General features: G+C 43.4%; 1 protein-coding gene across 9 annotated transcripts in view; it reads right to left on the minus strand.

The window, feature by feature from the left end:
• Window positions 1-2,726: 2,726 nt before the first annotated feature.
• CUNH3orf52 (chromosome unknown C3orf52 homolog) overlaps window positions 2,727-13,320 on the minus strand; it is an 18,299-nt gene continuing 7,705 nt past the window's right edge. For all 9 annotated transcript variants that reach the window (XM_025214284.1, XM_025214287.1, XM_025214279.1 and 6 more), the window contains 4 exons: window positions 11,291-11,421; window positions 8,610-8,680; window positions 5,806-6,005; window positions 2,727-3,990 (listed from right to left, as the gene is read on the minus strand). In XM_025214284.1, the coding sequence (XP_025070069.1) occupies window positions 3,989-3,990; window positions 5,806-6,005; window positions 8,610-8,680; window positions 11,291-11,421 (404 nt within the window). In that variant the 3' untranslated portion in view covers window positions 2,727-3,988. The remainder of the gene's footprint in view (window positions 3,991-5,805; window positions 6,006-8,609; window positions 8,681-11,290; window positions 11,422-13,320) is intronic.

Raw genomic sequence — 13,320 nt, forward strand, 5'->3', positions numbered from 1 at the left:
GTCACATACTGTTGTATGCTCCCAGCTATGTAAAACCACGATGCACATAAATCTGGAAAAAGTGCATATTTGTGAACAATGTACATAGTTCTCAGCAGCATGCTATGTGGACTGAGACTACCGCATCAGGTACAAGTAGCCTTCAGGGATAAGGGAGTCCTCATTGGCAAAACCAATTCTTTACTTTCCAGGTGCAAGAATTCTAATTCTCTCTCCCTTTCTCTCTCCAATTAGAAGAATCGCGAGGGAAAAGACTCTGACAGTGCCAGTGAGGTATGCTATGCCGTCATCAGTCCTCAGGAGAATCTTGAGGAAAAAGACTCTGACAATACCAGTGAGGTATGCTATACTGTCATCAGTCATCAACCAATCAAGGAAAAACCCAGTGTGAACAAAAGCAACGTTGAGATTGAATATACACTTGTTAACTTACCTGCCAGCAAAGTGACCACCAACAGCTACCAGGACAATGAATATGAATATGTGATGATAAAATAGAAAACTAACATCTCTTTTCCTTTTAGAGGTACTTCCTATTAAGTAGCTAATCAACTGCCTTCCCAACTGTATTTCCAGTCACGCCTGCACTTCAATCAGGCCAAAGGCATCCTGTTCTTCTACAGAGTTTATAAAATAAGACAGGTCTACCTCCTAGCTCCTAAGAGACTCATTTGTCAATGAAGAGTTGAACATACCTGGAAAGAAACTGGTATGTTATACAAATCAATATAAATGTTGCACACATATGAGCACTCCCAGTCTATACCAAGATGGCATTTCAGTACAGGACATTAGGAACTTCATTGCTAACAGCTGCTGAGATGTGTTTTCAAGTGGGTTTCTGCATAATTTCACTTTTTAAAATTATAGATTTGAAAGATGCCTTCATCTCCATGAAAAGCCCTTGTACGGGCTTGTCCTGATAAAGCCTAGTAATTGAGACCCTGTGCATTCTGTGGTTATTTCTTAAATCTATTATGATCCAGATCTCTGAGAAAAAGAAAGGTCTTAATGAAATTTTATCTAAATGTAACAATAACATTTCATTGACAATTGTATGAAAATAATGCCATAATACCATCACTACAAGGATGGTGGAGCCTACACAGGGACCTTATTTTGCTTCAAATGCATATATGCCAAACCCATTATTTCCTATATTAGTTCCAGTACCCCTAATGGAACTCAATTCTTTCAAATCCATTATTATGTTGCAGTACCTTATGCTATTGCAGCACTGTGCTCTTTATGATGAGGGTCTAGGAGCAAGACCTAGGGCGAGAGTAAACTGTGCAAGCCTTCTGTGCGCTGTTTTGTAAACATAGCCCAGTCTTTGACTCCCTGTTATTCCAGTCTGGGGTTTTCCCCAAGGCACAGATGAATGAATAGGTGTCATTTCTGATATGAATAGAGGTATACCATCTGTAAGATGAGAGGCATTTTCTTATGCAGTTTCAGAAGGAAAAAAAACAAGGAAAAATAAAAATCAGAGCAGTTATGCTTGGTGGCACTTGTGACACTTGAGGACAATAATTCCTCATGTAACATTTTGGCTTCCATAAGCCAGCCCATTAACATGAGAATTCAGCATTTTTAAACACATGCTAACTGATTATAGAACATACGTTTGCATTTGATGGATGATCAGTGACATGAAAAAGCATGCTTCTGGAAATGTTACCGGTTCTTGTATTCTAAATTTGCCTTAAAAGTAAAAGTAAATAAACACCAATTTGCTTCTTGAATATCGCACTCAGGAATTCAAATGCAGGGCAGAGGAAATGGGATGGTGGCGGAGGAAACACTCTGATGGCAACCAGCTTTCCCACAGCTCCTTTTCTCCAGAACTTTTGAATCCAACTCTGTGACTCCATCCTGCTGCCCTTGCCCTCACAAACTTCCTCCTTCTTGCCCTACTCCCCTCTCTGCTTACAACAGCAATTTGGAGCTACTCCATTCCCCAAGTATGGTAAAGGTGGTAGGGCACAGGGAGCTAGACAGATTCTTCCGTCCCTCTCCAGCACCTTCCACTAAATCCATGGGAAGGCAACAGATAAAAATGAGCAACTGCATGTCTTCCTAGCAGTGCTGTAGCACATTCTCCCAAATTAGGGAGGGCTTAAGGCAGGAAAAATCACTATCGACAACAAGAGCCATGGGAACAAAACAGCAGAGTCCAGGCAAGGCTACTTTACACAACTCCCACTGCTTGCAGATATTCTTCATGGCATGCTGCTTTGGGAGACAATGCAACCACTACCTTCCATTACGGTAGAAGCAAATTTTTCCTTCCCCCAGTAAATGAAATTGAAGGAAATATTGTTTTTTTATATATACAAAAAAAATGTAATGAACTACATAAGAGCCAACACAAAATCAGGAAATGGGATGTATGATTTTTGTCAGCCACAATCAAACTGTATGTACCAATATAGTGTCAGCAAGTCATGTGACACATGTTAAGAGCCATGTGATCAACTAATTTACCTTGTATTATTTACCAAATTTACCTTACAGTCACATGAGCAGACCTCAACTGGGGCAATTACAGTTTTTTTTCCTAACAAGTGTTCAATAGTTCTAGTTGTCTAATAACTTCATGGTTATTTTTTCACCTCAACATCACCAACTGGGGACAACTTAAAAATGTTAAATAGTATCATAATAATAAATGAATGTATATAAGGCAGCTTTCAAAATAATTCTTTAATATAAATTAACAACTTAAACTTTAGAAGTTATTTTCCAAAAGCTCATCTTTCACCATAACATAAAAAGCTTTCTAAAATAATATGTTTATAAAAAAAAAAAATTCACATTTTAACTTTACAAAAATATACACAGAAATGTTCCTGCTAGAATTATACTTCATTTATACAACATTAAATGTGTGTTCTGTCCACAAAGTCATGACACTTGTAAGGAAGTCTCCCTTCAAATGTGATCCCTTGCTCATGTGTAGTGTTGTAGCAAATTGTTACTCATTTTGTAACACATAGCTATATTACACACTTCAAAACAAAAGTTTCTTGATCGTCTACTGGCTTATTTGACCCACTGTCTTGCCTTCATGAAGACCTAGTGCTTAATGCTTTGGTATACAGGGAACGTTCTTGCAGCAAAGTATCTGCAAGATTACAACACAGGACAATTTCTGAACCCCAGGAACGTCCAAGGTACTTCATAACACTGAACAACAAAGGACTCAAGTCTCCCCTCCACCCCCAACCTCGATCTTAAATTCTCAAGGCAAGAAAAAAAGAGAAGACAACTCCTGCAAAGTGAACACAAGAAGGAAAAATGAGGAAGACAAGAGGATTCTGAGTTCCTGAGAGGCTAATACACACACATAAAGTCCTTTAAAAAAATAAAATAATAATTTAATCTACTTTTTCTAAACTTGCCAGAAATGGGTTTTGAGATCTATTTCAGAGTTACGGGTAAAATACAGGGGGGGGAAACAGGGGGGAGAAAGGGGGTGATAGTCAACAAGAGAGAAGAGATGGAGGTGAGGTTGGGAATTAGACACAATGGGAAAAGCTTCATAGAAAGCAATCTTCTGGGATGAGCCCAGAAGATAATGTGACTATCAACAAAATCAGTTAAGGTCTGAGCTTTAGAAAGCAGTGAGATTATGAAGGCAAGAACAAGGAATTGGGACCAGCAAAGGGACTTCTAAAGTGGATAAATGTGGTCAGGTGTCAGGCACAGTGCAAGATTTATTGCAACGAGCTTCAAATGGATTGAGAGGTGTGTGAAGTGAACATCAGGACAGTAATAAAAAAAGGAAACTGCCATACCCCAGGAGTAAGAAATTGCCGTAAATATGCTACATTTCCTACACACAGTCCGACATCATGTATAGTATTTCACATCACAACTTTTTCAGCAATGTGTCAGCACAACAAAATATCCATCAGGACATTAATAGATATGGCAAGCTCATCCCTCAAACAGCTGCAGGAGGCTAGGGGCTGCTCCATGGATTCTCTAAAACAAAAAACAATGTTATTTAGAATTCATTTTAAATAACCACCTCAATTCCTCTTAAATACTTTGCATTATTTTTTTCTCACTACCACCATCTGACAAAGTGGACTCCAAGATTAGAATTCAAGAGTGCCTTGTCTCCAGTACCGCAGCAATACCCTTCTCCCTAGTGACATTACACACAGGGTAATGTCACCACCTGAACTTCTTTTGAAAGCAGTTAAAGGGAGGTAGATGCAGTTAACTACTTTTGTTTTGTTTGAAAATCCCATTCCATAGATAGGCACCAAGAAGAATGGAAAGCCCTGAAAGTGAGTCACTAGAAACTAGCTAGGAAAGCAGAAGAGTCTATAATTTGAACTAGACCACAGCTCGAGTGAGACATTTTTAGAGTCTGGTCTGGGATTTTCCTCACTAAAAGAAACCTTTTTTACACCTCTGGACTTTTTAACAGTGCTTATACTCTGCTATAAAGGTCTTGTTACACCTTTGGATCAGTCACATGTGCAAGCCTGCAGGGGCCTGGAGGACTGAAAGGTAATCCCCCTCTCCCTCGCTCTGGGTCCCTGAGGTTCCCTCTGCTCCCCACCGCTTCTCCCCCAGGTTTCCTCCATTTCCACCATCCAGTGGTTACTTGTGGCCATGTGCAGTCTGTCCCAAGGGAGCTGGCAGGAAAGGCTTAACTTGTCTGTCCCACCGAAGCCATCAGGCTGCTGCTCTTGTCTGAGCTGGGCCCAGCCAGAGAGCAGCCACAGAGGCAGGGCAGGAAGGTTAACCCTTCCCTGCCTGCTCCCCCAGAGCAGACTGCACAGGCAGCCTCAAGGAAGTGGGGGGCAGAAGGCCAGTATGCAGGGAACTGGGGTGCTGGGGAGGGTGAGGGGCAGTGACCCCAATCCAGGCCAGCAGGGGAAGGGGGGCAGGTGGGGTGTTTACACCAAGGTGTAGCCTAGAGTGACCACACCTTAGTGTGACCTGAGCTGCGTAGCATGGATCAGAGATCATCCTGCCCTGGAGTGTCAACATTTTGAGGTGCATAACTGGTGCTTAAAATTAGTTTCAGTTTGTAATGTATGGACAATCCTGGTGTTCAGAGCTCCAAGACCCAAAACTGCCAAATAGCAAAGCTGTTCTTAGACAGGGCAAGATGCTTCATTCAGGGTCTACAGCAAAACTTGAAGCTCACTGGATTTTTAGTTAATGCACGTACTCTTAACAGAGGGGAAGCATGCTGCAATATAGCAAGAGGAGAAACAGGACGGAAATCCAGCACTTGACTTCTGACAATGTACACAAAACTCCTGTTTATAATACATTTTCCCTAACTATATCCGGCACTTCCAAACAAATGAAATATAATTAATGAACATGATTTGTCTTGCTTATTTCTTTGTAATGAGCTTTTTCTGCCCTCACGCTCCATCATGGAAAAAAAACAATCATCATCATCTACTTGCTACTCCTCTCTTGTTCACTAGCATTTAAGCATTCAAAAAATCTTTTTTAATAAAAGCTTTTCTAACTAGTTTCTAAACCCTAAAATTATCTGCCTGATATTATAGCTGCGACCAAAGTAGCATAGAAATTTAGCTGAGTATTGGCTGGCAACAATAATTTCAGAACTCATTTGAAGACATCAGATCCATTTAGTACTATGACACTGAAAATTTTAGAATAGTCTCAGTGGTTTGATGTGTGGAAATGTCTTAACTGACAAATCTCACCTTCTTTCCATAACTAATATTTCAAATTTAAGAGAGAAGAGGATGTACACATGCTATTTCTGAAAATATGTTCTTTGTAACATATGACACTTACAAGTTAGCGTGAGAGAATCTGGATCAAGCCTTATCTTTGTACAGTCAAATGCTCCCTTATCATAACTATCTTCCTCGTCAAGAATATTTTGACGCAAGACATTCATCACAAAATCTTTACTCATTGTGTACTTCATGAACTCCTCAGTCACTGGCGGTAAGGAGAATAGCAACTGATAGGATGCAGTGGCGTTTTCATCACTGAAAAACAAACAGAGCTCCATTGACATATACACAAAATAGTCTAAGGGCTCATGTCTCCTGTCAGTCCTCAAGTGCAACTATTGTTGAGGCTAATAAGTTGTGCATGCAGTGTGGAGATAATGAGAGAGATGCTCTCAAAGGTACAAAGGGTAACTGGGCATGTAGTGATACAGTCAGATGTTTGTAACATACTTGTGTTATAAATTGAAAACAGCAATAAAAGGAGAGGTGTTAGCAACACAAAGCTTATTTTCATTAAGATCCCACAAGCAGCTTTCCTGATAATGATATCTGACACAACCCAACAACGCATCTAATGCAAAATCTGGAGTGGATTGTTCAAACCACTGAACTAGAGTCAAACTCTGGAGCAGACCTGTTAGTTCACTGAGCTGGAATCACTGCCTTATATTCTGCATATACAGTTTCTATGAAAGTGAACTTAGTATGCAGAAAGAGGAAGACTGACACTAGCTCGTATGCAATGAACCACTTTGCATTTGCTGATCTTCTTTTAACTGAAAGGATCACACACCACATGACACCGACCAAACTGACCTGTTCCATGCCTATCTCTAGAGTACTCCTCTACAGCCATCTTCTCGTAAGACACAAACAAACACTCGCTAACATACTCAAGGGAGGTTTTTTCTTGGTCTGTACACTGCAATGCATGCTGACTTGCATAGTTTAAACTACTTTCCTCAGTTTTTCCGCATCTTTCCAATCCATTTATTATGTCTTATGTCCTCCACGCCCTCCCTCAGTTTCCTTGTTTGGCATCACTTGGAAGGATTCTCCTTGGCTTCTCTCTTGCTGCCTCTTCTCTGTTCCTGCAGTTTCAACTACCCACCCTTTGGCAAGCTCAGAATCTCTTCCCCAACCCCCAGTTTCTTCCTTTTATTCCTTTCACTGCAAATCACAGACAGGCATCTTCCTTAACCTCCCACCAGTACTAATCCTGTTAGCAGCAGCAGCAGCAGCAGCTCTACTACCTTCCCTTATCCTGCAAGTTCGTTGGATAGCCGGTTGCTGCCTAAGACAAAATTTCCAGGATATTCTGATCCTGCTTTTGTCCTCTCACCACCACTTACTCTCCATCTTATGCAGCCATAACTCTCTCCAGAATGAAACCATCTGCCACCTTGATTACTGCCAATTCTCCTCGGCCCCAGCTTCTACCTTGCCTGTCAACTTCCCCAGTCTATCCAAAGGCTTCTGCATTTCCCATCTCTCCCTGCTACCCTGAAAAAGCCACAGAAAATATGGCAAAATAATGATTCTCTCACTACTTACATTGGCCTATTACAGGGGTGATCAGCCCCCAACCTGCAGGCCAAATCCAGTTCATGGGGCTCCCTATGGGCCAGGAAATTGGGCCGCAGGGGAACAGTAGCAATTAATGCTGACACCCTTCCCCTACTGACAAATTCCCAAGCCCCAGGCCGCTGGATCTGAGCTGGGCCACATCTCCTTCTCCCCCTGTGGCCAGGCCACATCCTCCTTCCCCCTCTACGTGGCCAGGTTGGGGCCCAGCATGCCTGCAGGATCAGGCCACTGACTGGATCAGCATGCCTGCAGACACATCAGGCCCTGCCCATCTGGCCTGCCAAGTGAAAAGGTGGAATACCACTGGCCTGTCATATCTTTATGCTCTTCTTGCCCCTCTCATGTAGAGAACACTTCATAAAACATACTTGCACACTTTGAGGCACCATATAAATAATGGATATTTAAAATCAAGCTCTTCTGACTTTTAAGCCTCTTTCTTAATTCTGCAAGTTTGATTAAACTAGCAGTCAAAATCCAAAGCAATATGGATAATATTTAGGAGGTATCAAAATATTTTAAAATTATTTTCTATCTACACGTACCTTATCCCTTACAATATATTAGGCAAAATGTGATTAAGGTGCAATTTCACTGATTGGGGTGGTATTTCTTCTAGCAATAGTTATTTCACAGGTTTACACTGTTTTGTATGTCTGTGTCAGCGTCAATCCTCCTAATTCCTCCTCTCCACCCTCTCCCCCATCCCCTTGGCTGCTACATGTCTCAGGGGGTTTTTTAAGCCTCCCTCAGAGGCATTGGATGTTGCCTGCAGTCGAGGCTAGGGATCTTGCCTGGGGTGTGCCAAACATCCTGCTGGGACTTAAGCCCAGAGGTTCCTGGTTAGAGGGTCTTGCCTCTCTGCTCAGGGCCAGACTGATCACCATAACTGTAGTCAGGAAGGAAATTTACCCCATGGTCAGATTGTTAAGGACTATGGTGGGTTTTGCCTTCCTCGGTAGTGGGGGGGCATGGCCCTTTTCCTAGGATCTCTTGAGAGTATATCAACAAACTGTACCGCAGTGCAGCATTGGCCACCATGTTCCCCCTGCTTTACCTGAGGCAAGTTAGGTGTTGTGTCAGTGTTGACTGTGTAGTATTGCTAAGAGATTAGACAGTGAGTTTGTAAAGGATGGTTTGGATGGAAATAATCCCGTCTCAGGCAGGGGGTTGTACTAAATGACCTCTGCAGGTTCCTTTCAGTCATGCTTCTCTACGGTTCTAAACAAAAATAAAAGTTTAAAGAAAATTCTGATGATGGGAATTCCCTACCTGAAGGAAACTACATGAGCAGAGACAAAATAGCGCCCCAGGGCTGGAGAGGACTTGTAGATATCTGTTAACTTGAAAAGAGAAAAAGGTTAGCTATTTTCCCTATTGAATATCTTTCAATCCCCATGAAATAAAAGAGGACACATCCAGTTTTCAAAGTACTTTAAGAGAAAACATTGTAAGTACCAAAGTTTGACCCAAATCTCATTACAGTCTAATTACAAAATCCATTTAGCTGCTCCTAGTTGGTTTTCAATTTCACTTCCAATGTGTCAACTTAAATTGTTGGATTTATAAAATGATGTTCAACTATTCTAGAAAAGAAAATCACTAGAACTTGGTCCAAGAACGAGAGTCTCAAGAGCCTCCATAGAGTCTTCGCAGAATCTGTACAAGAAAGTAGGTAAAATACTTCCTTGGAAATAAAAGTAATGTCAGAACATCCTAGTTTCTGAAGCCCCCTGGAACTATGATATCTAAACAAGCAAGTTAAACGGTGATGTATAGCTTCACTGAATAAAATTCTGTAGTAAATGCAGAGCCTGTGCAAGTCCTAGGGAGACCAATGTTTGCTGCCTACAAGGTTCTTAGGACAAGAAATTTAGGGTTATACATATCCTAAGAGATCACTGAAATGGAACTTATCCCCACTAACATCCAAGTTAAATTGTGTGTAGGGTGATTGTTGGGTAGCCCAGACAGAGGAAGAATTCAGGGTGCATAAAAAGGCTATGAGCTTCCGGCCACCACCCACTGATAAAAGCAATCAGCAGTTAGATCAGGGATGGGCAATTATTTTGGGCAGAGAGCCTCTTACTGAGTTTTGACAAGGCATCGAGGGCCGTATGACAGGCAGCACAGGGCATATAAATATTAATTTTCTAAATTTTTTAGAGGCCCCGCAGGCTGGATAGAATGGTCTGGCAGGCCACATTTGGCCCCAGGGCCACATTTTGTCCACCCTAGTTAGATAAGTTTTCCAAAAATTCATATGAATAGTGAAATAATTCCCTTCCACAGTACTTGAACAGATCTGTTGCATTTACTCAGCATAATTTTTGAGCAGCAACAGGCAAGGAGGAATTCTAACAGTAAATTCAACATGTCAGTCGTTAGGCTCTTACAAGAATTTTTAACCAGAAGGCTCTTATTATTCTAATATAGGTAACCACTAGGGCTGTGCGAAATTTCACTGGGTGTTTCATTTCGAAGCTGTTCCGATGTGTTTCGAGCTCAAAACAGTGCAATCAAAATGAAACAAAAGCCTTCCAAACAACTTTGAAATGAAACAAGGGCACTCAATACATTTTAAAAGTTTTGAAACGTTTTGAGTTCCCAAATCGGGCTTACTTGGCTTCAGTGCCAGTCCCAGTCAGCAGCAGCAGTCTCCTGTCATCTGGTGCAGATCCGGGGGCCGCGCCTCAGGAGGATTCTGGCACAGCCCACAGCCCTCCCGGGGGTATGGGCCCTCGGATCTGCACACCAGCGGCAGCACCAATCTTCCCAGCACTTGGCACAGGCTGCACCCAGCGTCGGTCTCAGCTGGCAGCAACAGCCTCCTGTCATCTGACAGGTAGATTGGGGGCCTGCCCGCATCCCTGGGAGGGCTGTGGGGCTGTGCTGGACTCCCCCTGGGGTGCAGGCCCCCAGTCTGCCTGCTGGATGACAGGAAGCTGCTGCTGGGCACCAGTGCTGGGCGCAGCCCGCACGCCGTGCCAGGAAGATTGGTGCTGCCACTGGCCCCAGGTAGCAGAACCAGCCTCCGCGTCACGCGGCGCGCGGAGCACGGCGCCCCCAGGAAGAGTCTGGCACAGACACCAGAGCCCACCCAGGGGTGTGGGCAGGCCCCCGATCTGCCTGCCAGATGACAGGAGGCTGCTGCTGCTGCTGCTTGGGACCAGCGCTGGGCACAGCCCATACCCAGCACCAAGAAGATTGGTGCTACTGCTGGCCCCAGGTAGCAGAGCCAGGCTCCTGTCATCCAGCAGGCAGATTGGGGGGCCCACAGCCCTGGAAGGAGTCTGGCACAGCCCATGTAGCCCTCCCAGGGGTACAGGCCCCCAGATCTGCGAGCAGGATGACAGGACGCTGCTGCTGCTGCTGGCAAGTGACAGGACTTTTGCTTTTCAAAGCCTTGAGGTGCAGTTTCCCAGAAACCTCTGCACCTATCTCCTTGAAACTTGGCAGGCTTCATGCCCTCAGAAGGGACTGCCATCCCTGCAAGCTTCATCCAAATCAGGGATGAAATGACAAAGTTTTGTGCATTTTCATGATTCCCCATTATAGCCTATGGGTGAAATGTCGAAACAGCAAAATATTTTCAATAAAATGAAACTGAACAGTGCTTCCGAAACTAAACGAAACTTGAAACGAAACACTCTTCCCTTGAAATGAAGCGGAATGGTGGTGTTTTGCACAGCCCTAGTAACCACACAGCCTAGTTCAAAACCACCTGCATTACTTTTACTCAGATGCTTAGAGATATGCAAATTGTTCGCTGGATTGAGACCTTGCATCACATGAGAAAGAGAAAAGAACCTCAAGAACGCTTTGCTTTAGTAAACTGCTTGGATAGAGGAGGGATCTAGAGGCAGTGTACAGGCACAAGAATTACTCAGAGGGACCCATATTCCTGCGTTATGGTCAGAATTATACCTGATAGGAAGATGGTCAACACTTACCTTCTTTGTAAGATCTTCTGAGTAAGCAGTCCCAGCAGAACACTGTACTTTTAATGTTCCTGAAAAATTATGGTGATTTCCACTAGACACCAAGTCAGGGTCCCAATATTCATCTTCATCTATGTAAACCTCTATGTTTTAAAATGAGACAGAAGAGGAGCAAGATAAAAGTTCCTGTTGTCACAGATGGGTTGCAGACAAGCAACTTGATCCTATGCAGATCGTGAACTAACACAACACAGGCAGGCTTATTTTGTAGAAAACACTCACATCCAGGATAAAGTTAGCCCTTGAAAAAGGTGTAGTAACTTGACCATGTCTCCCGGAATGTCTCTTCAATGCAAAAGAGCTTCCCTGCCACCTAGTGGCCAGGCCCTTGTAACTGCTACTACTGCAGGCAACTAACTTGGAGGGCTGGTCAAGTATCTTCTTTCTACAGAGTACACGGAGATAAATTACAGGGTAATAACTATGTTGTGTACCTGCCCTCATAGAAAAATGATGCTGTTTCACTCAACATCTAGCAACTGTTAAGCATGTTCACTGGATGGAACACTGCCAAGTGGATCATTGGCTGTTATAGCCAGATTGCCAATGTATTTTTTCATGCTCAGAAAAAAATATTTTCCACCACTTGTAATCTAGGCCTGGCTCAAGGTTTACAGACTTTATCTAGATGTAATCAAAAGTGCTATTCCTTCTATACATTTTCCAAGGCTGCTTTTCCCTGTTATTTTTCTGTATGTATATTTAAACTAGATTTAAAGAGAAGAAAACAACCAGAGTATGATTGAGTGAGGTGCATGTTGCCACTGACTTCAAGCCTTGTTTAGTGCCCATCCTGATGGTAAAGCACTAAAACAAACACAACTTCAATGGAAGGATCCCAGTAGGATTTAAATGCACAGCTGCCCAAGGCCAGAGGTCTCTGTGCATCTTACCCAAGGGCCTTTTTACATGTACTCCAGGAGTTGGGGTGGGGGGGAAGGGGGATTTTAATTAGAGAAGCTCTAATTAAAGTGCCTGGACTGCCTCATGTATCAGTGTCCCCGGATTTCAAAATGGCAGTGGGGATGCTTTAAATCTATTTGAACGAGCTTTAGTTAAAGCACCCCCACCGCCACTTTGAAGCACAGGGATGCCGATACACAAGACACAGAGGCTGGCTGGAGTGTACTAATTAGCATGCTCCAGCTGACTTGATTAATCGAGTCTGCTCCGGCGTGCTGTAATTACAGAACATTGGAGCAGCCTCCCAGCACATGTACAGGCATCCCAAGAGTCTGTACAAATTCAAGATAGTAAAGTCCTTATTTACAACTAACAATAACCCACAGTTCAGCCTAGCACCTTTGATAAATCAACACCCAAAACTGCAGTCTTTCCATCACAAAACTAAAGCCAGGTCAAAGCATGATGTCATAGATCTCACCTGATTTGAGAGACATATACTATTAGGCTAAGGACAGAAGTTACACAAACTGGTTTAAGTGATTGGAAACTGATTTAAACCTGTAACAGAACAGAAGTTCAGTGCACATAAACTGCTTTCAAAATGGCCCAAACTGGTTGAAGATAAACCTGGCTGGATGCAGTATCAGACTTAACTGATTTAGGTTAAACCAGTTTAAGGAACTTCTATCCCAGAACCCCTCCTAACTCAAGTTAACTCATGGTCTCCTAGTATGTCAGAATGCTTTGCAGCTGTGGGCTGTGCTGCCTGCTCCATGGCTGGCTCTGCTCCCAGCTGTCACAGAGATGAGGCATTAAAGCCTCTGCTCCCCGGCCTGCTTCCTGCTTGTGTCTGCTAGCTTGTCAGGTTGGGAGTTAGAGAAAGACTCCCAGGACCTTCTAGCCCCAGGCCGTACAGCAACGGGAGGAAAAGCCCCTGTGGTGGGGACTTTTTGCTCCTTCAGTCCAGCCACCTGGGCTGGGATCAGCTTAGCCCTGCCCTCTCCCCAGCCTCTACCTCCTAGAGGTAGGGAACACCCCCCACCCCGCTCCCACCTGGCATTCTCCCCACCAGGTTG

The sequence above is a fragment of the Alligator sinensis genome, unplaced genomic scaffold (assembly GCF_000455745.1).
Source record: "Alligator sinensis unplaced genomic scaffold, ASM45574v1 scaffold359_1, whole genome shotgun sequence".
In the NCBI taxonomy this organism is placed as follows: Eukaryota; Metazoa; Chordata; order Crocodylia; family Alligatoridae; genus Alligator; species Alligator sinensis.